Source organism: Amblyomma mixtum, chromosome 2 (assembly GCF_055824585.1).
Source record: "Amblyomma mixtum isolate Tamu chromosome 2, ASM5582458v1, whole genome shotgun sequence".
NCBI lineage: Eukaryota > Metazoa > Arthropoda > Arachnida > Ixodida > Ixodidae > Amblyomma > Amblyomma mixtum.
In genome coordinates, this window is record NC_143013.1 from 300,268,465 (window position 1) to 300,295,642 (window position 27,178).

Consider the following 27,178-nt stretch of genomic DNA (forward strand, 5'->3'; position numbering starts at 1 on the left):
CGCGGAAATTAGACGAACTCTTAAATGAGCTTTGTGATGCCCTGCAGGAGTATTGAAATTTTTGCTATGGTAGTAGGTGAATATTGGGATCGAACCTCGCAAAGAAGCAGCAGGAAAAAATGTGTTCGGGACCATGCGCTTTTGCTCCTTTTTTCTTCACCGCTCACTCGCTCCTGTGAGCCACGACAGATGCTGCCGGAAGCGGCCGGGGCATGAACACTGTAGCTCGCGCACCAACGCTCATGCAGCACAGGAACATTGCAGCATGTATGGCTACTTCTCAAAAACGCAATTCAGAGTGCTCATAAAGAGGTTACGGTTTCACCCTGGCCGAGAGATATCAGCGCCGCGTAGGGCTGCGGAGGAAATGGAATTTGTTCTTGCCTGTACTGAAAAGCATTTCGTCGAGATGCAAACACTACATATTATCTTCCGTGGTAATAACTCGTCGATGTGACGTGAAAACCTGGTTGACAAACGCGCACGAGCCATATGCACTGTGCCTAGTGCATGCTGAGCACTTCGCTGTGCTGGGCTCCACGATAGGCGTCAGTGAAGCGCTTCATGAAGCTCGATAGCAGGGGGCGTTACAGATATAAGGAAAACCTTCCTGTTAATCACAGCCACTTTCTAGGAAGGCTATGCAGGTTTCGAACATGTACGTTTTTAATCTGACGCACCATCAACTGGAACACTTACCTGATTGCGATAAGAACGAGGAGATATTACATATAACGCAAGGTGAACAGGAAAGAGCTGCATCTCTTGTGAGAAATGCAACATCAATCGCTTACAAAATAAAAAAAGCTGCTTTCGAGTTCTCCACATTGCAAAATAAGATGCTTTTTCGTTCACTTTTTTACGTGAATTCCGGCAACAAAAGCAGCCTCTTTCGCATTTCACATCCACTGAGCTTTGATGTCGTGTTTCGACATCACACCTGAAAATCTATCAATGCTTATGCCACGAGCTTAAAACATTAACTGCGTGATTATGGAGCCTTAGACATTGTAAAAACACAGAGCGAAACAAATCTGCAATCAAGATTAAAAAAAACAGGGCCGAAAGAGTTAAAACCATGTTCGTGTCGAATGTTACAAAGGGGCGTAATGCAACGAGTTTAATCCAATAACTTGCCAGATCCCGCTTTGATCAACGTAGCGCGCTTCACAGACACTTTTGCATGCCTGAAAATGCCTTTGAAGGCCTCAAAAGCCCGAGCAAACAAAAAAATTTCGCACGCTCCCATTTTTCCCCCTCCTCCTCTATTCATTCCAACCAACTCGTCGCCGAATGAGTTAGCGCATCCGCTGCTTTCTCGCAAGCGGCACGCAAGCGCTTTTGACGAACAATGCGAGAGAGAGAGAGAGAGGGGGGGGGGGGGGGGGGGGCGAAACGAACAAGACCGGAGCGGGCCCACATAATGGCGCTGCCCTCCCCATCCTTCCCTCTCCACCGGCCTCCGCACGCTCAGCGACATGGGCGCGCTGCTCCCTTCAAATGCACTCGCCGGCGCCGAAAAGCGCGTCCGGCGACGGGCCCTTCCACTAAAAGCGACGCGACTAGGCAATTAGCTGCAGATACGAGTCCGACTCACTGGGTTTCACCCGGGCTCGCTAAGGCCGCCAGCTGCGCAGCGAATCGCATTCACGCTAGCGCGAAGAGCCGCCGAAGCGGACACGGGCTCCCGGCTTTCGAGTTCGTTTAACTCCGAAAAAGCGGACGACACGGAGGAACGGCATGCACTAGGAGGGAGGAGGATGAGAAAAGAGAGAGAGAGTGGGGGAGAGAGAGAGAGAGAAAGAACCCTGCGTCGTTCCGGCACGCCCTCACGCACGGGCCGGCGGAATTCAGGCAGATGGAGGAGGCACGTGCAGAGAGCGCGAATGCGACCGGGCCTTTGTCGCCCTCGTCCTTAATCCGGCGAAATTCAACAGTTGCGGAGGATGCGTTTCAACGTAGCGTCCGACCCTTTTCACGTAGCCATGTCCCCCTCTGCCTCTGACACACAAAGCGTCGGGAAATAAGGTTTGCGAAATAGAATTACGCCCATTCGGCGTAATTCGAAAGGCGAATATCCGCCGCGCCATTTCACGGAGAGTGCTCAATTTAAGTCCATTCTCAGGACTAAACCGTTATTGTAAAGCGCGATAAACACATTTACGACGGTCCCACCAATGCCTCAGCTCTCCGCGCAGGACGCGTTAAAAATGAAAGAATTTATAGCGCTCTAATGACGATGCCTGCGGAAAGTCGACACGAAATCGCTAGGCGATAAACTAATGGTGTCTTCAGCTGACGGCACTCGTGGAGTTTTCTACGCACTCGTGCGGTGCCCCACGTTCGGCTGGATGCCACTCGTGCAGTGCCGTACATTCGGGTGGGACGAGCACGACACGCGTGCGCGCCACCGCGCCACCGCGGAGACCGACGGTGGAGCGCGGTGCAATCCCGTCGTGCAGCGCGCGCTAGCAGACGACGCTGTTCGCGCTCGTTGGTTGACGCAGCATCGACGAAGAGGAAAAACGGACAAAGCATTACAAGTGGGCACATTTTAAAGAAATGTTGAATATTATAGCGGCCACAATGCATTTATTCGCGCTGCAATCACGCAGCCACCGGCCGGCGAGCCATGTGCCTTCCGTTGTGAGGAAATTAAAGGTTTGTCAATATTTTTGTCTTGCAAGTTCTGCCTTAGCTCTTGCAGCGAACGGCATATGCTGTTCATCCGGCATGCCCGCACTTTATAACATCGTACTTTTTGCCAACGTATGCACAGTTTAAAGGATATCAAAAAAGCGACAATGTGAGGCGCTTCGTGGATTGAGAACCACCTGCTGATATTTTCGGAAGTTACTCGAGCTGAAGCTCTAAAGGCGTATGCATCGAAACTGGCAAGCATAACGCTTTGGTGTGGTGTCTTACAAACCTGCGCCCCCATAATTAATCGCAGTATCTCTCGAGCAGGCTCGTGGGTCACGCGTTTTCCGCCGATTCTATCAACGCCTGTTACAAGCGCGCTACTGCACTGTTCTGAAGAGGCTGTTGCTAATTATACAAACTGTTGACTGCGCTCGTTGGCGTCGGCCGCTCGAAGGAATAGCCTCTGAGATCTTCGAGGGTCTCGGAGGCCTCAGTTAACAGACGGCAGAAATAGCAACGGCACTCTGCGAGTGTTTCGCACGTTCAGCTGATGTGCAAGAAGACGTGCCACTCGTGTAGTATTTGACGTCACTTCCTGCGCACCGGCACGGAGGCAGTACGTGTCAGCCGAAGACACCATAAACTTCATAGATTGCTGGTTTTTCCTCCTCCTCCTAATAACCATCATCATCATAACACAACCACCATCGTCATGATCATAGACGCAGTCGTCGTTATCATCCGCCTTCTTCCTGTTGCCGGTATTAAGCTCCACAGCTTCCAGGAAGTCGAGCCTAACTCGATTGTTTACACGGCACCGAGCAAAACAGCCGAGAGAGAACGAGATCAGCTCAAAACGCGTCTCCAAGGTGGCCCCCTATTTTTTACCCCTAATTTCTCCTTCTTAAGCCCGGAAACAAATTTACGCCCCCAGAGCCGAGACGCGCCGAGCTGCGCTCCTGGCATCGCGGAGCGCACAACACCCTGATACACGACAGCACAGCGCCGCGTCCTCGTAATGAGATTTCAGACGCGCGAGTTGCGCCGTAAACAGGGTCAGGCCGAAGCCAAAAGCGCGAAACAATGCGTCTCGCAAGACAGATGGCCCAGGAGACGCGATAACAGCAACAAAAAAAAGCAAAACAAAAGCACGGAGGGCTACACTTCCGTCTTCCCTCCCTCCTTCTTTCCTAAAAGCGTACGCACAGGTATAAATCCAGGTACTAGCCGCCAGATGCAGCTGTGGAGGCACGGGGGCACTGGGGTATCTGTTACAGCCGGCGTCGTCCCTTAGGCGGAAGCGGTTGTTGCGACGCGCGTCTGTTCTTTCACTCTTTCATATCTTTTTACTCTCCTCTACCTGCACGTGGCAGCGGTGGTGCTCAGCTCGAGCCAGTTGGCAGGCCCGTGCAGTTTCCTTTTCATCCTTCTTTCAGTACCAAGAACAACAACAACAGAGCTCAATTTATGCGACGCACCTTAACTATTCCAAGAGCGAAGCTTTCCTCCTATAACGTCAAAAAAAAAAAAAAAGATAACCGGGCACAAGCCGGCGCGTGCACGCTCGCTCAATGCATTCGGTTTAATTTGCATAGCGGAGCACGGAGTTCCCCTTTAGCGAAAGGGACCTAACAAAGCAGCCGCCGTCGACGACGAGGAGTCGTGACGTGAAGCGGGCGCCGGGAGGATTCTCTGAGCAACGCGTGCGTGCGCGCCTGCAGGAACGTAGCAGGCTGACGAGGGAGAGGGCTATACCGTCTCTCTCCCCCAATTCTCCGGCTGGCTTCCGATTCTCGGAGCTAGAATAAGGGAGAGGGGGGGGGGGGCTATTTCCAAATTTATACACGAAAGAAACGACGCGGTTTGTGCGAGTGCCGGCAGCAGAGGGCGGCAGTTAGAAAAACGCGCAAGCCCTGGTCAGGGCGCGCACGCTATGCCGCTAAAGAAACAGGCACTGCACTGCCCTTCACCCCCCCCCCCCCCCCCCCCTCTCACCAGCCACAACCGTGGTTCGCCGCGGAAACAGCGGCTGGAGTCAGATGCGACTAGTGAGGTGCAACTGGCAAACATGATGTTAGTCGCGTTGGAACAGACAATTCGTGATTCGAAGGCGCCACGCGTGTCACTGTCCTTGCCTGCCACGAAGGGCCGGCGCAGGGGTGCCGGATAGTTACGAGCCGCTGTTGAGTGCGAGGTTTGTCAAAATTTTACCTCTGACAGAAGATCACAACACCTGTATCTCTCTCAAGGCAGCGTACTTTTACTGAGGCAGTGCATAGAATTTGTGCAGTTGACAACAACAAGAACAAAAATAGTAGTGCGAATAAACCCAACACAACAACAACAACAACAACAAGCAGTGCATAGAATTTTTGCAGTTGACAACAACAAGAACAAAAATAGTAGTGCGAATGAGGGATTTCACAGCACACGAAACCCAGTATAGGAGATCTCAGAGACAGAAAGAGAGGGCGAAGACACTGGAAGAAGAAAAAAATAAATGCGAGAAACGATAGACAGAAATGTCGCTGTTTTGGAGCAGCGCGATTTCCAAATGGCGCATTATACAAGATGCGCGCCCATAAAAGGTCGGATATATATATATATATATATATATATATATATATATATATATATATATATATATATATATATATATATATAGAGAGAGAGAGAGAGAGAGAGATGAGCAGCCGTCATCTTCATTCCACCGGAGTTGAGGACGACGATAGCAGCGGGCGCACATCAGCTCCCGCCGAGGCACGCCACACCACATCACGTCACGATGCAGCAGAGAAGCGGCCTTCGAGGCGAACCCCCCCCCCCCCCCCCCCCCTTAAATCTGTTTTCAGCTTTTTTTATTTTCTCTTCTGAGAGTGGGTTTTGCTTTTTTGGAGACTAAAAGGCCAACAGCCTCTCTGCGCGTCTGTTTTCTGTCTTTGCATTTCGGTGTTTTTTTCTTTTTACCGCCCCGCATAACGCTCCTGCTTCTTCAACTGCCCACCGTTCCCTTTTTGAGAACGTTTGCCTTGCTAATGCCAATGCAGGACGCCCTGAAATCCTCAACTGCAACAAAAGAAGAAAAGGAGAACAGGAAAAGTAAACAGAGGAGGAGAAAGAAAAAAAAAAGAGTGTTGAAGAGGACGATGCAAAAAAAGAGAAAGGGCGATACCACAAGGACGTAGCGCGAGGCACGTGTAAGAGACTAGAAGGACGAAACGAATGGAACGCGGCCGGATGGCAACGGCCCGCGTTTCGCAATGCCACGCGAAGCAGTCCGACGGGCCATGAGCGGACGCGGGCGCGGAGGAGCGGGAAATGGAAGGGGGGAGGGGGGTGCAGAACATCACAGCGCTCACCTTTAACGCTGACGCGAAAGCATGGATATAAATCTGGGCGCACGAGCCAGGTGCATGACAAGAGAGAAAGAAGAAAAAAAAAAGACGGGGGAAAAGAAAAAGTGGGGGTCGTAGCGAGTCACGCCTAATGATGTGCCACAGTGGCTTTCTAGCACCCCATTTCCAGACTCGCCCACCATCACATCCGCTTTGCCTCACTTCGCTCTTTCGCGGTCGTAGAAAAAGGAGAACCGTACAGAAACGTCCGAATTTATTTTTCCTTTTTTTTTTTTGTTCACGGCATTCGCTGAAACGAAGGGTCTCGCGCCGCGTCGGCAGTTAAGCCATTGTGCCCGGGCGTGGACAGGGGGCGCTCGCGGGGTGGTTATAGAGGCGGGACACGTGAGACGGTGCCCACGAGGCCAATAGGCCAGAGGCCACAATGTATATACTCCATCTCATAAGTTCCTTGCAGCGCTGAGGGAGGTACAGACCTCCACAGCCAATCAAGAGAGCTCGTTAAACGTGTTCCTCTGCGACTGATCGTCTCCTCGTGGAGTACGCAGATATCGTTTGAAAAAAAAAACCTAAATCGGCGCTGTCTACGTACCAGAAGCGTTAACACGCTTACTAATGGGAAACACACGCATTCTGCGGGATGTTATGCCATTCGTCACGCTCGTATTGTTAATTCGGCCTATGCGAACGGAGGCACAACGATAAGCTCAGCCGAGTGGCGCCATCTGGTTGCCGGAACGGAAACCATTTTTGTTAACATACCGAAGCTCCTCTTAGGACTAGAAGCGGCAGAATCGTCACTGTGAATAAAAAAACGAAGCGAATTGATAACTGATATGTTTTTTTTATAGGCCAGATGAGACGAAGCGAAAGCTCAGTTGTTCACTTACAGCCAGTGAACGTGCTTAAAACGGCAGTAACAACGACAATTTGGTATGAGGCACGGGGTCCTGGTCTGAGGGGGGCTGCCATTTTGGAAACGATGTTAGAAGGTACGCAAGAGTTGCGCACGCTAAACTCGCGAAACTGCGCATGTAACACAAGCGTATGCTAAGGTTCGATATGAGATAACGTTTCGCGCATGCTCACTTTGAAGCACGTTATCCTATATATGCATCTGCCTATTTTATAGCGGAACTGCATTCTGCAGCGTCGGAACGGCTCCTCTGCACTGATCGCAGTATTGGTAGTGCTGCAAGGAACTAATGAAATGGAGTTACAGCATGCATGTACAGGCAAGAGGAGTCGCACGCTGCTGCCAGCGCAGAAGAGAATTTGCGAGGTTGCGTCACCTGTTCTCGTTTCGGTCCAGGTGACTCGCGAAGAGGAGGAGCAAGGTAGAGAGAGAGAGAAAGAGAAAGAGAGAGAGAGCAGTGTGTCGTCACAATCTGGACGACCGACACTTAGGCTAACTGCAGAGCTTCACGCTGCAGATTAAAATTTATGTCGGTGTACACAAAAGCAGCCTCCACTCAGACGCCGCTCATAACCCACAGCGCACCTCTGGGACATAAGGGCCTATGGGTTTCTGGAAGGGTGGACTCGCGAAGTGACGCTAAGAACGCAGGGTATTCGTGGTGATAAATTTCTCCGTAAGACTTCACGTTTCTTGTTTTCTAGTCCTCAGGCAAAAAGCAAAGAGATTAAGTTGTTGCCCTTGCAGTTATTTCCACACCAGTTGCTAGTTTTTTAATGGCCTGAGCTGCCACTGTCTTGCTTTTCTTCCTTTCGTAGTCAAAAATAAACTGCTTGTAAAAGTAGAGATCCTTCCGTTACTCACATCATCGTGTCTTTTTAATGCATACCTTATGTTGCCGCAAACTATGCAGGCTATTTAGCGTTACATAGTACACACTGTTTATTAAAGAGCTACACGTACAGAGCACGCCTCTTTAAATAGGGTTGGCTAGCTAGGCGGAAACGTTCCCGGGTATGCGTTAGCGATTACGGTTCAGTTACCCAGCACATTCTCATTGCCTTTTAATTTACACCTTTAGGCCCGATCTACACTTCAGCAAATGAAAGGCTGTGTATATAATGACGGAAGACCCTGTCAGGTTCAGCGATACCTGCGGTTTAAACCTCGTTACAAAGCTGACAGTAAGCGAAACCGTAATGAAAGTGAAATACATTAGGCGCGTTCTGGAAGTGAGGGAAAAGCGGTGTCGAGCCGACCCTTTTACTTCCCGAGTATGAGAAGGCGTCGCGGGTTGGAAGCAAAAGAACGGGTCGTGAAGAAACGAAGGGAAGGCTTCCCACACGTAGCAGGCAACGCGGCTTTGCAGTGTTTACCCTCCGAAGTGGAGCACCGCGCTAAAACGGGCCGATCACGTTCACCCAGGGGCTGCGGGCCGCCGATAAGGCAACGATACAGGGCTGGATAAGCCGGCTCGCTCTGGCCCGGCAAACAGAACCAAGGACGGGCTAAGGAACAAGCCGCTCACTAAAGGACGCCTCGCCCGGCTTCGGAAGGCGGCCTGAGAGAAGCCCACGGAGCAAGACACTGGGCGTCGATGAAAGTAGCGCACAAAACGCTAAGGTTCGGTTAGAGGCGCTTACTTTGTAAGGAAGGCGAACTTTGTGAGCGTGAGCCAAAGACTCACTAAGAAGCTACACAGATAAAAAATGCAGAGATGAGTTCTATTTGTAGTCAGTTGTTTTTATCGTTCCTTTTCTGAAGCGTTACTACTAGAAAACAAATAAGAGAGAGAGAGAGAGAGAGATAAAAGGACGGAAAGGCAGGGAGGTTAACCAGGGGATGCCTAGTTGGCTACCCTACACTTGGGGAGGGGAACAAAGGGGAAAAAAGGAAAAAAATATAAAAAAACTATGGGGGCACTTTGGCAGCCTGAACTGAGCTAGGCAAAAGCCTTTGTCGCACTACTTCGACTGCCATCGACTGCCTGTGTTAGTTACAGTTGCACCGCTTGGGATATCCTCCTCCACTAGCTGCCGCACACCGACTGACGACGGAGAAGCGCTCGACGCCGCCGCGCCGACAGCTCCACCTATAGACGAAGATGAGGTCACCTTTCGGCAGCTTTCGCCTTAAAAAGCGCGCCATTAAGTGCGGGCGTTGCTTTGCCTCGCCTTAAACGCGCAGCAGTAAGCGTGCATGTATACCTTGCAGCACGGCCGCTCGCGACTGCGCTCAATGCTACGCATTCAGGCGTTTGTAGCAGGAATTATTTAGTCGGCTTCGCATGAAGTGGTGAACTTCAGAGCAACAAGACTGCCTGCCACACAACGGACTGAAAAGTACCAAATCCCGTGCATAGCTGGGGACTTAAAGGAGCCTCCCTTGAGCGCGCTGTTCCAGCTACCTCTACAATACTCCGCCACAATGCATGGAAGGTGCCCATCGCACAGTGGTGGCACTACAAGTACCTCCTTCTAAAATCGATGACTTTGCCTATGCGCCCCCTGTCTGCAAGTCGAAACACCATGTAACTTGCCGGAGGCGCTGGACAGATTTTGTTATTAGCTGCAGGTGCTAAGTATTGAGCTGAATAAAAAAAAATAGCTAGGTTTCATCTATGAAACAGAATTCGCGCCAGTTGCGATTTTCCCCAGCGGCGGTTGAGCCCGGCGGCGGGGACTCCGTCCTAAGCATCCCCACGCGCGACCCCCCCCCCCCCCCCCTCGCACACACTTCTCGCTGTCTGGTCTCCGACGGTGAGAAAGCAGTTGTCTGGCCAGTGACCTCCTGTACGCGGAATTCCGGCTCGAGCGTCTGCGGGGCCAGCCGGGGCTCGGCGCGGGACGTTTCGGCGCGATAGTTTACGTTTCGTCGCCGCCTCTGATTCGTCGGTCCCGGGCCCCGGGCTGCCTGGGGAGGGTGAGGGAGAGAGGGGGACAGAAACTACGGGGGGACTGTGGAATGTGGCGGAGAGCAGTCGAGGTGGAGATCTTGGATGTGGCGGTGTGCTAGCTAACCGCGCGTGTGTGTGAAGTGTCAGCCGAGAGGTGGTCGGCTCGTCGCGAAGTGTCTGGGCAACGAGTAACGACTCCGGGGACCCGACATCGACAGCCCGACGCCTATCTCGGACCGGACCTCAACCACCCGAACAGCTAAGCCCCCGCCACTCCCACATTTACGAACTATACCCTAAATTCTTTCCTTTAAAAGTGACTTGTATTTGTATTTCCTCTCGCCTGTCATATTTGATACTGTGTGTCAAAGCTAAAACTTGTTCCGTCTGCCCTGTGTTTACGCTGTGCTATTCTTGATGAACTGATGAAAGTGTTGTTCTCTTTGTTAATTAAATTCTATTCACTCTCATTTCCGACTCCTGTGTCGTGCCTCCGGTCAGCGGCTGGTCAGGCGTGGACCTATCGCCGGTTAGCCACTCGGTCCTGCTTACAATCTGGCACCTGGGTGGAGGTGTTTGTCTCTCCTCCCCTAGAATTGGTAACAGAGAGTGTGGAGCCCATTGGAGGCGTGCTCCCCACATCGTGACAATCTATAGGAATAAACTACGGCAGTAAAACGGCCCGGGGAGCGTCTAAAGCGACATGCACTCAGCATCAGAGAATTTCAGCAGAACAAAAAAAGATGGGGTTCTTGCATGGCCCCCTAAGAAAGGACAACCAGCAGAACCAACGACATCTGTCAAACGTTTCTATACTCAGCGACATTTTGTCGAGTCTGCAGCCGTGCATGAAAAAAAAAAAAAAGAAAGCCAACCGCGTACGTTATTCTTTCCATTCCTCTGCCGTTAACTATCAATCGCCTGCGTCACTCTCCACAACACAATTTCATACGTTGTTTCGTTATTTTTGATTCGCACATTTCATTGAAATCGCAAACGACCCGGCGTGCAACACTTGCAGACACCAGTAAACCATCATGCACACATTTCTGCCTTCGTCCTCGCTCCAAGGCTGGACGTTATGCCCTGCGGGTGGCATTAAGCCAGCCGGACATCATAACCGTGCACGATTCCCCTGCGTGGGCGAACCTGGCCTGCATTATGGAGAAGAAAAACGAATAAAACTTCCTACAGCCGCCTCGCGCTTCCGTGGCCCATAAAGAGATTCGACTGGTCCTGCAGTGTGTGAGGCCGGCTAGGCCCGTTCACAGATGATGTAAAGAGCGCTGCATCAGTGCTTCCTATACTACGCCCACATCATTTAGTGCCCCTTCCTAGTGCGGTGTAGCCATTTTTTTTTTTTACAGTTAATTCTTGTCTCATTAATTGGCAACTCCGCAGTGTTCCCAGAACATTTTGAGCTGGCAGTCCTATATCCCTTAGGGTCGCGTCTCCCAGTACCAACTAACCGTTTATGAAAAGGTCCAGTGGAATGATTCGAAAACAGCAAACTGAAACTCAGTTCGTGGCCAGGGACGATGGTTCATGTTACGCAACGATGATGCCACAAAAACTACTAGAAAAAAAGCCTTGTACGGGCGTTTAATGGCTTAAGTAGCAACTGAAAATGATGAGTCCTTTCATAAAATATCCGAGACGAATATAAGCCTCAACATTTTGTTAACGAAGCGGAGAGCGTATATTAGTAACATGCGAACAGTGTCCGTTACATCGGAAACGCAATGTTGCACGCAGAAACCATCTGAACTGAGGCCACGAAAGCAGCAGACTTGAAAATCTATTTGCGCCGGAATTAAATGTCCTGCGGGAGCCAAACTAGGCGGAATGAATAAGGAACGAGAGAGAAAAACCTATAGAATAAGTTTCGACAAAAAACATAGCAAGCTTGAAGAATACCAGAGCTGCCCATTGACTATTTCTTTGTCTACTAACGTTTCATGATTAGCGCTTGTGTTAAGGTGTGAAACAAAGTTGTAAATCTTGCGTTCTCCTTCCCGACGACCATTCATTCTCATTTAAAAGAGCAAGCCTTCCGTTTTCCGATGGAGCAGATTAGGGGCCTCCCACCACTACCTCGAGCGCTCCAACCGCCAAGTAAGGAAATTGTGCCGATCAGGAACGTTTGCGCAAATTCCTAGTAAGAAGGAACGCTATCGTGGTCCCATCCACTTCAGGGGTGATAAATTTCCATCATACGCGCACAACTATTCTTCTTTGCGTATTACGGCCGCGAGGAAAAAAGGGAGGACGGCGGCTCTCAGACACATTTCGAGAGCTCGGCGTAGGAATGCTGCAGGCGAGCTAGAGCTTCGGGCCAGGGCCCAATTAAAATACAGTGGCTGCTTGCCGTTTTTCTCGAAAGAAGTAAAACGTACGCGAATAAAATGTCGAAGAAGAGATTAAGGCCTCGTGCTCAAATTGAACCCTGCCCGAAACCAAGGATCAAATTAGGGAGGCAAATGCGATTCGGAAGGACACACTGTAATGCTGATCGCTGAATGCATGAACAGAAAAAAAAAAAAAGATGTCGGTGCAAATTTGAACCCACAAGTTTCGCTTCTGGACCTCGCCGCTAGTAAGTATTAAAAAAAAAGTGGTAAAAAAATAAACCGCGGAAAAAATTTAAACGAGCGAAGAGGAAGAGGGAAGCCTGATAACAATGGGCACGGAGCCCCAATATAAAAAAAATAAATAAATAAAAGCCGACGAAACACCTCTGCCGAGCAAAGCGCAAAGGCATGAGAAGCAACTCGCATTAAGGGTTGGAGCCGCTTCGAAGGCAAGTATTAATCTTAGGGTCTCATTAATAAAAGAATCCCTAATGAGCGGTTCAACCGCGTTCTGGGGCGCCCCGTTTTGTTCTTCAGTCTTGCGCCTTGCTCTCTTTGCGCGATCGGAAGTCTTGCCACGTTTGCGCAAAAGGGAGCTGGCGAGAAGAACAGGAACGAAGAAGAGGATGGTGGGGGGCGCTTCACAGTTCCCTGAGGGTTACCGTATAATCACGAGAGTCGGTATCATCGGTTTCCACGAGGGCGTCTTCCACCGCTGAGAGCGAAGCCGGCGAGCTAGAGATAGGAGGCTAGTAGCGTATTGCGATGCTTTATTACGGGGTCGGAACTAAAGAAAATATGGAAGCGTGATTACACTGTACATAGCGTTAATATGCGAGCAATATGTATTCACGCCTTGTGCCGAAGTTGGCGTCGTTTACGAACTCCGGACGGAAGAAACAACGCGTTTCGTCAGAAGGCTATGGTCTACTTTCCAACAGTGTTCTATAAAGCGTGATCGAGTGTTGCTCAGGCCGCTTGAATCATATCTGCACCTAATGATGGTTTGGCTTGGTTTATTGGTGTTTAACGTCCCAAAGCGACTGAGGCTATGAGATACGCCGTAGTGAAGGTCTCCGGAAATTTCGACCACCCGGGGTTCTTTTAACGTGCACTGGCATTGCACAGCACACGAGCCTCTAGAATTTCGCCTCCATCGAAATTCAGCCGCCGCGGCCAATGAGTATCAAGCTGTTGCTATTATTATTATTATTATTATTATTATTATTATTATTATTATTATTATTATTATTATTATTATTATTATTATTATTATCATCATCGTCATCATCATAAGAGAAGGAAAAAAGAAAGCAAAACGAAAGCGAAGGGTTGTCTTTGCCACACCGTTTTCACTAACTGCACTTCTCAATCGTGAACACTTTTAGCCTGCAGCTCGTTTTTGTAGATAAGATTCTTTTGGAGGAAAAAAAAAAGAGATAATGCGAGCGACGGCAACGTAGCTGTGCCTTCCTTTGACAACCACGGCGTTCTGTAAGCAAGCACTATATGTGCCGGCTGCACGCTTATTTCGAGATAATCACAATATTTCGCCGTCAAGCTCAGCGTGTCATTCTTTTCTTTTTTTTTCAAGGCAAGTTCAAGTTACGCGAGAAGAACACTGAGAAAAATACCAATGACGGAATCTAAGTCGGCTTTCCTAGATTCTGCTAAGAAAGGAAAAAATCCTGACAGGAACATTCAAAGCCCTTTCCTTGTTCTCGAATGTTTACCCAAAGGCCCGAACATAACACCCGCAACCAAAATAAAACGAGCTGTAAAAAAGAGATGCACAGAGAAGCTGGGACATTATCAGAACTTGCAAAAGCTAATGGCAGGCTTCTTTAGCGGGCATAAAAGTAGCAGAAAGTTGAACACGCAACTGCCCCAGCTGGCGTGTACTTATTCTATATATGCATGCGCTCAAAGCAGCCTGCTAACGACGATAAATTAAATTAAAAACCCTTGGCGCCTTCTTATGCTGCCAGTCAGCTGTCGACAGACACGCCTTTCTCCTTAATACCGCCCCGGTGCACGCTCAATGGCGTGGGATATTTATAGCCCGTGCCATTACACGCAGCCTGTCAGCAACGCTATACGCCGTCCTCGCGCAACTGACGTGAAGGCCAGGCGCGGGAATATGAAGGAACCCAACGGCTCCGCCCATCAGTGTGAAAAGAGAAAGCGCTGCAAGACTCCACTCGGCCATCTCAGACGCAAGCGCGGTTCGCTGTGGAAAGCACAGACGCGAGCGATTAAGCACCCTCGCGAAGCTTCCAAATGGGCGCAGTAGCTGCTGTGAACGACGAAGGCAGATGATAGGTTGGGAGCCACTCAAGATCATACAAGACACAAATAGAGGGACAGCCAGAATTTTCTCCGCTACATCGAGGACAAATGTGGCGGTGTTCAGCTCAGAAAACGAAGAATAAAAAAAACGATGGCCGATTTACGTAGTTAGGCCAAATGCGAGTTAGGCGCGCTAGGATTTCGGTTTTCGCTTCGGTTCCGGTGTTCACGGACGGCAGTTGTTCGCATAGTGATAATGGATTAATGTCCATATGTAAGGAATTGCTCATTCTCTCCACTCATATATCCCTGGGATTCTTCTACTACTTCTGGCGCAGCGGTCAAGCGATGCGCCACTGCCCTTCTATGGCAGGTGCTCCCATCGGGGGACTTGGGTTGCGATTCAGGTTGCTCTTTGCGATAAGCCTCTCACGATTAATTTAGTTACCGCCTAATACGGTGGGCAGGTGAGCAGCCCACCGTTAAACCGGCTTTAGACAAACACACAACGGGCTAAATGCGGGGAATGGCCACAATAAGTGCTAGCGCAATAAAACAAAACTCGCAGAAGTTGGCAGCGGCGAATATAATATTCGTTTATTCGTTATTATTTGCCTTCTGCAGATGAATGCATGTAATGTCACTACGCCGTCACTGTGATTGAGCCACTCGACGTGACGAGTTGCTATGGTACGTTGAAGTGACCTCATTCATGACGTCACTGCATGCTGACCAATCAGCGTGCCGCGATGATGCCGACGACCGCAGGACCGGGAAATGCGCCCTCACAACAGCTGTCGCTGTAGAAGGCTCCGGTCTGTGTAGTTTTAGGCCGGTAAGCTACATAGATCAGCCGGCACCGCTACATATGGCGCAAGAGAAACTAACTACCTTCGAAGGTAGACACAGCTTTAGTTTTGGTTTCTGAGCGGATCGAGCCATGTCGGATGTACTGACAGTGCCACCTAGCAGGCCGCGTCATAGAGAATCATAAAAAGTGCATTAAGGACTTGTGCGGACTGCACGAAGGCGTGCAGGTCACGCAGTTACCAACTGCCTAAATTTAAGAAGCAAAGAAAACTATGCGATCTCTGTGTTTTCTAGGCATCTTCAGGCGGCCAAGACTGATATGGTTTATATTCGCAGATCAACCGATCAAAGTGGGCGCATATTTGATGAAAGCATGATAGACAAGTTGCTAGTCAGGAGCGTTTTCTCGACTCCCAACCTGATAAAACAGCAGCCTCTATAGATTCGCATCCATCCATTACTTCTTCCACGTAATAATCTCTCCATTTTTTTTTGGCTTTCATCATGCCCCTTGTTTCTCGGCCCTTTTGATTGAGGAAGACCAAATATCTACGAGCGAACAACGGTTCGCACCTACATAAAAGTTGGAGAATATAGACCTTGCCATTTAGAAGGTAACGGGTGTTGTTTAGTGGTTCTGCCCTGTAACCAAAACAGTAAATAAGCATTACTCAGTTAAGCACATGACTTCTATAAAAAACAAGAACACGTGAAAAAGTTTCGTTGACAATATAACAAGCAGTGCGTGACACCGGCAACCGAACAGCCTTCACACAAAAAAAGAAACAAGAAACCATCGACTAGCATACCGAGTATCCGGGAAACCAGCAAGACATAACTATGCAGTGCTTCGCTCCTGGATTAAACGAGTTCCGCACAATGCCGCTTCAGGCGATCACTCATGTCGGTGCCATTCAGCCGATGGCATCTCAGAAGTGGCTTGCACGAAGGAGGAGTCTGTTGCTGCGCATGCGTGAGGCGCGACGTTAAGTGGACAAAAGAGGCCCGCTTCTAGCTGTAGTTACGTGCAGTGCGTTGTCTAGCTTTCTTATTTGTTTTATGATTGAGAACGCCGTAAGCGACTGCTACTACCTCCTGCTTAAACGCATTGCACTTGCGATGCCAAACACGGTACTATTCGTTTACCTAGACAAGCTGTGTACGAGGGGGTACCCAAAAGAAACCGGACTTATTTTTGTTTGAACTTATTTGTTCACATTTTAAGCACAGACCTTCAATCTCCTTCAAAGTATTCCCCACTTGCAATGATACGCTTGTCGAATCTTCCATTCCATTTTTCAAAACATTGTTTAAATTAATCTTTTGTGATGCTTGACAGTGCCTCCGTCGTTTTTTTCTTCCCCTCAGCAACATCAGCGAAACGCTTTCCAATCACCTATTTTTTCATTCTAGGAAACAAAGAAAGTAGCACGGTGCAAGGTCGCGAGAGTATGAGGGTTGAGGAATAGGGGTCATGCCATTTTTGGTCCAAAATTGTCGTAGATAGAGCGCTGTGTGAGCAGGGGTATTGCCATGATGGAAAAACCAGTTACCCGACCGCCACAAATCTGGCCGCTTCCACCGCACACTGTTGCCCAATCTTTTCAAAACATCCAAGTAGAAAGCCTGGCTAACTGTACGATCCTGCGGAACAAATTCTCAATGAACGACTCCTCTCAGGACGAAAAAACAAATCAGCAATGTTTTGAGGTTTGGTTAAACCTGACGAGCTTTCTTGAGACCAGGTGAATTTGAAGTTCTGCATTGGCATGATTTTTGCCTTGATTCAGGATTCGATTCAGGTACACTTGAGTTGTCCCCATAGCGTCGTCCTTGTACGTCTTTCTTAATATTTCAAGACTTTCCATTCAACTTTTTCCGAGCAAAAATCAGAATTTCACCGGCGCACGCTGTTCAGGAAAATCAGCCATTGCAAAAACGACATTCACACAAAACAGTCGTCACTCTAAAACTCTGCCTAAACTAGTCAGACCACCTTCAGCGACGGCACTCGGCTTACTGACTCTGGAATGTTCGTTCTATGCGTTCCTAGTGGCAAAACGCGGTACCACAGAAACTTTGCCGACCAAAAAATTTAGTCCGGTTTCTTTTGGGTACCCCCTCGTACACGTATTACCACTCTGACGCGCTCTCATGCACTGATTTACAGCGAAAGCTGTTATAGGACGCCTTTCCAGAGCGGAGCTTCACCGTGGACAGTCCGTGGTCACGTGACCTGATCAAAAAACCAAGGTCACGTGACCGTAATGACGCCGCCGGGTGCACCCGTGTAGTGCATTAGGCAAGGTTCTACTATACCGCACTGTACAGATTATACTATAGGCAACCTGCTAACAAGTTAGCCGCGTCGATTGCAGCGACGTAACACACAGCTTAGCGATAGGAACCAATAGTTTTTAGGTGCACTCATAGTGCGTTTCCACGCCCCCTGTCTCAGAGCGCTTCGCCGAACCCACACGCGTGGTGTGCTTCAGCTAGCTGGGCTACGTCGAGAGCACATTGGCAAGGAACGTTATCAGTCAAACGAATGTGGTCTCGTGTTTATTGTGAGCCAAGCGCTCACGGGAACGGCGTTAAAGGTTCACTGAAGAGGAATCTGAACTCGTCTTTTTGCCGCGGGAACTAAACCTGCACGTTCAGAGCATTCTTAGAAACTTCGATTTATTGCCCTGTGTGGCTGATTTTCCTAATTAAATCGAATTAACGTCCGGCTCCCGCCTTTTTTTTTTATTCTCCCTCGTACGGTGGGCGGAGTCGACCAACGCGTGGAGTGCCTTTCAGCCACTCCCGCGGCGGCTTGCCGCTCTGCCATCGGCGGAGTAATACGTAGTAGTCCGGAGAAGCAAATAGTCCGCGCGTATTTGTATTTCTGCGGGCTTATTTTGCGGCTATATTATCTGCGAATGAAACTATTTATTCACGGAAACCTAAAAAAACAAAATAAAGCGAAATCAAAGCCTCCACGGAGCTTGCTGCAAAGCACTCCACGCGTTGGTCGACTCCGCCCACCGTACGAGGGAGAATTCAAAAAAGAAGGCGGGAGCCGGACGTTAAATCGATTTAATTAGGAAAATAAGCCACACAGGGCAATAAATCGCAGTTTCTAAGAATGCTCACAACGTGTAGATCGAGTTCCCGCGGCAAAAAGACGAGTTCAGATTCCTCTTCAGTGCACCTTTAAGGCGCGCAGTAGTACAACAGTCCCGCCACCGGGGCAGTGCAGGCTGCGTATGGGTCCGAGCATATAGGAAAAGGCAAGTAGCAGTACAACGACGGCTTTTGCCGAGTTTGACGCGTTGAGCAGAGGGGAACACTAAGCTACTTTTCTTTTTCTGAGGTCAAGGGCAACGTACTCTTTGCAACACATCAACGCAGTTCTAGTGTCAGCTGCGTGGGCGATTGTTTCTCACCGAAGCGCTGCTCTCCTTCGAAACGCCGTCGATGGAACCAGTCGTTACCGTCGTAGTGACATCACTCGTCACTGCGGGCGTCGTATAGCTACCTTCGTTTGGTCGTCCCTCGGAGAAGAATGGCACGCATTGAAGTGGGGAGTCAGCAAGCATGTCGCGAGCTTCAGGACAGACTGCGCCTTGCGCCGAAGAGCTACTTCAGAATGCCAATTACGATCCCCCCCCCCCCCCCCCCACCCCACCAAAAGAAAAGATCCCAAGCAACAAAGCACGGTATTCTAATTGGCAAACAGAAACTAGCAAGTTAGCTGATTGTGATTCCACTTGCCGCATTCAGGAGACCTGTGAGACAGCGAGGCCTCGGCGCTGCGCGTGATGAAGGTCTCTCAGGGACGCCGGACTTGCAAGTTCTTCGCGAAAATTGTACTTCTTTATGCGCACGCGACTTCTGTGCGTTTATTACTTTATGATTATGCGCCTCATCCGGAGTAGCCTGGAAAGTAACGAGGCCAAGGGTAGGAAACTACAGCAAGTTTAGATTTCAACTACTACAGCCCACCTTTTGACTGGAGGATAATTGGGGTTTTAAAATGAATCATTTCTGCACACGCACGCAGCGCGATCAGCTGCGGCCGAATAGTATGAGCCATTGGGAAAGGCAGTTGCTCCGTTTGCAGTTTTTCCCTCGGGGATACAGTTTCCATGACAACGATATAACGCTTCAGTTGTCTTTCTTTCGGCTACTATGGGAGGAATTGGCGCTGACGTCTGAATTGGCTGGATATTTGCACATATAGGAAGTTTCCTACCTCTGACCAGGTTAACACCTCTAAGTTTTCATTAAAGAGTTCCTCCTCTTCCTTCTTGCACTCATTAGGACATCCACTGTCTCCGAACGCCTAGAATCACACTCTAAGCCAAAAAATTGGCAGTGACTTAGCTCTGGTTAAGCCTGGATATACAAGCGAAAAGCTGCAGTTATGCTTTGTTTGACGTTATGGCTGTCGCAGTTCGAGCACAATGCACTGGGAGCACCACGATAACGGTGTACGGAAGCGCGTTATATAGCCTTCCTTCCGCATGCGTAGTAACTGTCGTAAACACGCGGCTGCAAGTAGCGTCATACGAGGAAGCCGAGCGCGCGCCGATGCACACTAGGTAAACACGCGCAGAGCGCGCGAACGACGGCGAATGTCGACCGGCGGACCACCTACGCCTCTCCAGTGACGTCACGCGCCGAATTCGCGCATGCGCAGCTGTGGCTAAAATTGATCACGGCGCACGCCAGACCCGGTGTTGACTAACCTAGTGAAGCTTTTGGCTTCGAAAAATCGCCCTAACTGCATTACTTACTCCACCCAAGGGACGGTTACTGCCTATGGAGACTAACTGCGGCTATGTCGTTTTGAGAACGAAAGGGACTAATGGCTTCACTGTAAGGGGCAGGTGGCTGCGGCAACGAATCTTCGTACACCGTTTAGTTCCTTCTGGCATAGAGGGTAGGCAGCGGGACGTGCCTCGAGTTTCCGATTCAAGGTTTCGTAGAACCGGCACGACGAAATGACTCCGCAGGAGGGAGAGGAGGAGACTCACGTGACATCGCACGCGTGGTCGAGGCGTCGTTCCCGCGCAGCTGTGCGACGAGAGAGACGAGCGAGCGGTCCCTCAGCGGCGGGCCGCGGGCCTGCTGCAGCCGGTGCGGGGAGGGGCGCCACGTGGACCGCGACAGGGCGGCGCAGCGGCGGCGGCGCTCGGGCGGCGGAGGCACCCCCACGACGACGACGACGGAGGAAGAAGATGCCCAGCGACGGCGGCCAAGGAGACGAGCCCAAGCGGTTCTCCCTCGAGTCCCGATGTCGCCCGCCGGTACGCTCCTCCTGCTCCTCCGCGGCCGCCACTCATGTCACTTGGGCCCAACGCCGCCCCGACAGATACACGCGCGGCGGCACCCGGGGGCTCGCGCACGTGGCCGGACGACGTGCACGGACAGGTATGGGCGATGCGCGAAGAGCGTCCCCGAGGAGGTGAGCAGCAGCCAAAGACCGGCCGATGTGTTGCGGTCGTTGACCTCAACCGGCGAAGCACCAGGTGTCCCTTCAATTCTTCACTTCTTCGAACCCGGCAGCGTCTCTGTACCGTACAACCGACGACGCCACTCACTTGCGGCTCGTTCTACGTCTTCACGCGACGATAAACGCGTGTGAGAGAGACTCGCACAAACTTGCCAACTCCTGCTTTCAGTAACACAGCGGGCCTGGTCTGCTCGTGTAGTCCGTTCTATTTCGTCTTCCGCTTTCAGCAACGGCTCTCGGATTCTTCTACAATTAAATCACCTTCCTTTCAGAGCTGGTAAAGAACCTCGCCAACACTGGTATCACACGGCGCTTGGCTTGCCACTAAAGGTGAGAAGCCGGTTCGTTGCGCAGGTAAAAAAAAGAATGTTTCACTTGTCCAGCAGTCCTGTAAGTGCAGTCCCCGGAATGCGTAAAATGCTAAATCTCAAGCAGCGAAGTGCGAAGTTCTGTCGCAACTTTCCAATACAGCAAGCAAGCAAGCAAGCCTCCCGGTTTCTTCCAGATGCCTTCCGACTGCAGCAAGCCAGTGGCCTCTAGCCCGAATGCTTTATGCGAGATGAGGCAACTTGTGCCAGATGCGACGGGAAGACTGGATTCCCAGATAGTGTTACCTATCAAATAGTGTCTTCTTATCCTCAGGGTCACTTTTTACGACTATTTTACGAAGGAGGCACAAATAAACAACAGTTCCAAAGCGCTCAAGACCCGAACCCTAGTATGGAAATCGATATGCACCAGAAGGAAGGAGGTCGGGCCTTTCCGCAAAATAAGAACAAGAACATCAAATTGTAGGACTTTGCGTGAGAAAGAACAGAATGAAGAGAAGAACGGCTCTGTTGCGTTAAACTTAGCCTTCCACACTGAGGGCGCAGCAATCTCTCAAGAGGAATCGATCAACCGATTAAACCTGCTCTGTCATAGAAGAAGCCAAATTACCCCGTGAAAGATCCCGATGCCTTGTAAAACAAGTGTCACGCTTTTTCCGAAGTTAGATGTCAACTGCAAGCGATACCTCAGTTCAATAGTATCAGCCGCCAACTAACGGAAGCCACAAAAATAGCAAGCACCAGTAGCGTTCCGAATCAGCGAAAAAAGTAATGTTCGGCTACCAAGACGCGAACTGCCAGTCGAAACGAATGCAACAAGATTTTGCGAACGAACAGTAAGAAACATTCAGCAGCGCGGCAACGGGACTGTCCGAAACGATACGCGGAGAAATCGAAACCCGAAACCAAACTAGCTGTCCCGGCGAAGAAAGAAGGGCGGGACACGGACCGCTGTCATGTCGAACACGCGTGGCAGAACGCTCGGCGAGACGTTGCAGTGGCGTCAAAGGCGTACCTTCAGGTCACCATGGACAAAAACACATCGGAACAGTACCTGCAAACACTTCGAATGTCACGAACGCCTTGCAGCGCTACAAGCTTTGCGCGTCTCACAATACACAAGGAGCCAAGATCGCAGGGCCGAAGAGATAGAGCGAAAACTGAGCAGCTGCCGAAGGAAACCAGGAGGAACACGGGAGTCCGGACGGCGAGCGTGTGCGGAACCTCCGCGCGACACGCAAAACAGTGACAGGGTCAGAAAACACCGAACGAAGGAACGAGAGAAAGAAGGCACACAGTCACTCTCACGCACGCAGGGAAGAAGGCAGAGAAAAGCGAACGGTCGGCGCCGCTCCCACCCCTCCTGGTTTCGCTTTGCTCTCACGCGAGAACGTTGACGTCGACCAGCGTCGGGCGCACGAGACGGCGGGGCGCGCCGACTACGAGGACGACGACGAAGGCGCGCGCGCGAAGAACCGCCAAAAAACTCGCACACACACAACACGGCAGCGGCAACAAAAACAACCACAACAAAGCAGCACACCCGCTCGAAAACTGGGCCGCGGCGCGTCCACGCGAGTCGAAGCACGGGGCCGCTTTGCGCTTGCGCCCCGCGCGGCGGACGCTGGACGAAGAGCGTGCGCCAGACGGCGGCGCGGTCGGCCCCGGGTCTCCCTCTCCTCCCGAATGAGGAGGGCAGAGAGAGGACCGCGCAGGCGCATTGTTCGGCCGTCGCTTGCTTCCCCCTTTCATCCCTCCATCCTCCTCCAGACACACACGCACATACTTCCTCTTCATCTCCCATTGGGTCCTCTTTGAGGAATCTCCCCACGCTCCTACAGAGGAGAGGAGAGAGCGCGCGCGGGCCAACTTCCCACGACAAAGCTCGTCGCCGCCGTGATGCGATGGAAAGCTGCTGTTAGCGAAGATGCGAGACGTTCGCACTCGTCTTCGGCCAACGGGCACTTTGGGCAATTGGCTGACCACTCGTGGTTACGCGACAAACGTGCTTCGGAGAAATCCGACGGTAACTGCTGAGAAGAAAAGGGCTGGAACTATTGCTAGAGCTGACAGAGCGTCTAATGTTTGTGATTCTTCACGTCAGCCGTATTCTTCAGACACATACTTAAGTCCCGAGATGATGAACAAAACACAAGCAGATGACACAAAGCCTTCTTCGCGATAAGCGTGCAAGTGCGGAAGGATAGGTACGGCGTTTGAATGGTTCTTGATAGAGACAAAGAGACAGTAAACCGTTATTGACCAAATAGAGAGGATGATCCCAGCAGATAGTAAGTAAGACATAATTTATCATTACTCTCCTCAAAATCAGCCGCAGTGGCTCAGTGATTACGGTGCTCGGCTGCTGACTCGAAAGGAGCGGTAGGGTCCCGGCCGCAGCGGCTGTATTTCGATGGAGACGAAATGCTTAGACGGCCATGTACTCTACGATGTCGGTGCACGTTAAATAACTCCGGGTAATCGAAACTATGACCGCAGCGATGGCCTAGTCGTTTGAGCATCCGCCTCGCATGTGGCAGGTGCAGGGTTCGATCCCCAGTGACGCCGGGCGCCCAGCGATGATACAATGGGCACAATCTTTCCCTGCCTGTTGCTCGGCTTCTTTAGGGTAAAATGCATGGGAGAATGGGTCTCTGACCACACCTTGAGTATAAGAAAAACCTTGGTGCATTGGTGCTATTTGGCCATAGATGCCCTTTCACCATAAAAATTCATCATCATCATCATCATCGCAACTATCCGGAACTCTCCACTACGGCGTCCCTCATAGCCTGAGTCGCTCTGGGACGTTAAACCCAATGAACCCAAAGACCATCTTCAAGATGGGGTAGAGCGCAGCTTTTTTTTTTTTTTACGAGGCTTCAGTTACGACTGCGAAATTTCCGCTGAAACGTAGCCATAAATGCAACGCTCTCCCCCTGACCTGGGCGACAGGCTTTTTCGAAACATAAGAACCTCTAGCTCTTTAATATCTTCTCTCCACAATCGTCAAATACGTAAGGCGCAACAATGTCGAAGATAAGCGCAACTATATACAGGCAGCTGCGCTCTTGTTCCAGTATGTTCTATGGGTACTAAAGGCGGGAAAAATAAAGCCAAAAACTACACCACCGCATCACTGCTATGCATGACACAGTGACGCATCGAACACAAACCTCAAAGTTACTGGACCTCCTTCGTGAGTCCAGTGTGTATCTGTATTTTTAAATATTACTTTATGCCAGCAAGCACACGGTCGCAATGAAAAAAATTATTAGCAGTACCCTTTAAAGACGAAATCACCAATCATTAATTGCGTCAGAAGCGCTTCGCAATTTTCTCCAAAACGTTTGAGTAAACCAAGTGTAAACCCATGGTAGAGCTGACTCATTCGGAACTGTACTACTGTTTAAGAGTAAAGCACGAGCTTCAGGCGTAAACTTTACTTGGAGCTCTGTGGTAAATATTCCTGAGCTGCACTCTAAACACGTGTCTTAGACAGGCGCAGTCGGAAAGCAACCACCAATGCAGGAGTGCTCTTGATGTGAGAAGGAAACAACCGACCATAAGTACAGGCTTGTTGGTTAATCTTGAGAAAAGTGCACCAACAAAACACTACCTTTAAGACCACGAGACCAGCATTGGCAGGATTCTAACATTCCGCAGGAAAAACACAGCGTTAGGCATTTCGTGCTTCTTTTGCGCTCCAAAGCACGTTTCACTCTGCGGCAGTTTATACGCTAGGTTTTTGAAATTCAATGTACGGTTACAGCGGGACTAAAAAACTGCGCTGGAAAGGCAGTCGACCCATCCAACATGTGACGTTCCCGTGCGCATAGCTGCTCTTTAAGTCCGCGATTTCTAGTAAGACCTCCAAGAGGCGTTAACTTAGGTCCATTCAGCGTGATTACTTTTTACGCTGCCATCTCGCTCGCTTAACGACGAGCCTAAATGAAACGTCGGTATCCTCCAGCGCATCGTGGCCATGCAGTTCCGGGCAGCTCATCAGGGCCACCGCAGTAATAAAGGCTCGACGGCGCGTGCGGTGAATAGGTCAGACTCCCGTTGCTTAATTCCGTCTAGAGCCCGGTCGTCCAGCGAAACCCCCACCCCCCTCTCCGCTCCTCGCGATATTTGCGAACAGCCCCGAACAGGGCGTTATCGCTCATTTCCTATCTTTTACGGCGCGCAGTCATTAGAGAGGTTCGCTATAAGCAAACGTGAAGAAGAGACGCAGACCGCGCTCGCGGCGACGAGAGAAAGCGAAGTCGCCGCGCCGCGAAGGCCGGAAACGGTGTTAACGAGTTCGCAAAAAAAAGAAAGAAACCGTCATTCGAGTCTGCTCTCGAGGGCCCAATCCTTAACGAGCCAGGGAGAAAGCGGGCCCGCAGTGCGCACGCCAGCGAGCGCTCCGGCGTTCATTTAGGAGGCGCGAGGCGCAGTTTTAAAGCGTCCGAAAACCGGGAAGGGGAGACCGGAAGGAGAGCTAAGGCGGCGATCAAACGAAGCCGGAGGAAAAGATTGCGATCTCCCAAAGAAGTGCCAGCCAAGAAAGTGGATGGAAAGAAAAAGAAGGAAGAGGAAAGCGGAAAGCGGAAGTAGATGAGAGGGGAGAGGGCAAGGAAGAAAGGGGAAAGTGCACAATCTTGACACAATGGCTCGGAGCTGGAGAAGGCGATGAGGAGGCTCGGACGCACAAAGGAATTGTGGCGCGAGGGGAAAATAAGGAAGAAGAAAAGGGAACGGAAGAGGAGTTCCAGCGGGGGTGGTGGCCCGCACTCTCGAAGGAAGAAGCGGCGGCGAAGGCGGAAGAAGGGAGCGGAAACCGCGAGGAGCGGAAGGCGGAAGTTATACGACGACCGGACGATAGCGGGCAGTCGACGCGTCGTCGTTGTCGTCGTCTTCTTCACCGTCGCTCCTCGTCGTCGCCGTTGGGTCATCTTCATCCACTCCCTCCACCCTCTCACCAGCCACCCCGGCACCACCCGCCCTCTCTACTGAGGGCGGCAGCAGTCCGCTTCCTTTTGATTCGCGCCAAGGAGCTTGAGGCGGGACGGCAATCCCTGCGATCCCTGTGCCCGCTGTTCCGTGCAGCGAAGAACGCAGCTGTAGTCGCAGTCGAGCCCAGTCGGTATTCAAAAAGTATTCTCTACATATAGAGAAGTGTGTTATACCACCGCCTGCACTCATCGCTTTTTCGCAGTGCAAAAAAGCAAAAGAGAAAGAAACAAAACCGGAAAAGCTTTATTCAATATCGCACCTTTCGAAAGCACCATAAAGCACATATGTTTCAGACATCGGAAGCACCAAGTGTCGCTCACCGCCGAAGAAAATGCCAAACCCGAGGCATCAATACATTGTGCAAAGGAAGGAGCTTTGTGCAAGTGTGTTTCGGTGGATCAGAATCACTTTTCTCAGGAGCAGTGCCAGGTAGAATACAAGGCTAACTTCAGCAGCGTCGATTAAAGTTTGCTTCCTCTACGTCCTCCTTTAAAACAAGAATACTGCGTCGTTGTAAGGGCGCGAAATAACGCCGACGTAAAGCCCCAAACGTACCTAAGCGCTGTCGGCTCACAGAGAGAGAGAGAGACCCTGTAGGTGCCTACGCCAGCAAGCGTGCTTCGGAGGAATGAGAAAAGCATAGGGCACGCAGAGTCATAACGCCCCCCCCCCCCCCCCCGCCCCCCCCCCCCCCCCCCGTTCTCTCTTCCAGCTACCATTACAGGCGTCCGGAGATCCGAAGCACGACAACGATGGCAGCTTGAATTGCGGATGAAGCCGGGCGCTGCCTCGCAGCGCGCGTTAACGACGTGTCCGTCCACTATTTACGTAGCGTTCGACTCTGCCGGCAGCGTTGCACGGAATTATCGCGCCATACGGCCGCTCCGCGCCCGCGCGGGAGCAGCGGCTGGCACGAGAGAGGAGAACCGGGAAACTGGGTCACGAGGCATCCAGGGCTGCGGCAGAGCACCCCGGTCTGCGCTCTCGCCATCGCCCTAACCCACCCGCTCCTCCTCACTTGCAGCAGTGCACAACGGGCACCCATGGCTGCGTCTCCTGCCATGCCATGCGCCCCCGTTTTGGT

The 27,178-nt window shown here is 50.9% G+C and overlaps 1 protein-coding gene across 11 annotated transcripts in view; it reads right to left on the bottom strand.

The window, feature by feature from the left end:
* Positions 1–27,178, bottom strand: part of Camta (Calmodulin-binding transcription activator) — a 469,187-nt gene that overhangs the window by 241,453 nt on the left and 200,556 nt on the right. Inside the window, exon 1 of one of the 11 annotated variants that reach the window (XM_089574642.1) lies at positions 20,286–21,503. The exons of the other annotated variants lie outside the window; for them this stretch is intronic. Coding sequence (XP_089430768.1) covers positions 20,286–20,292 — 7 coding nt within the window. The 5' untranslated portion in view covers positions 20,293–21,503. Of the gene's footprint in view, positions 1–20,285; positions 21,504–27,178 lie in introns of those variants that run through there. 11 annotated transcript variants of the gene reach the window in all.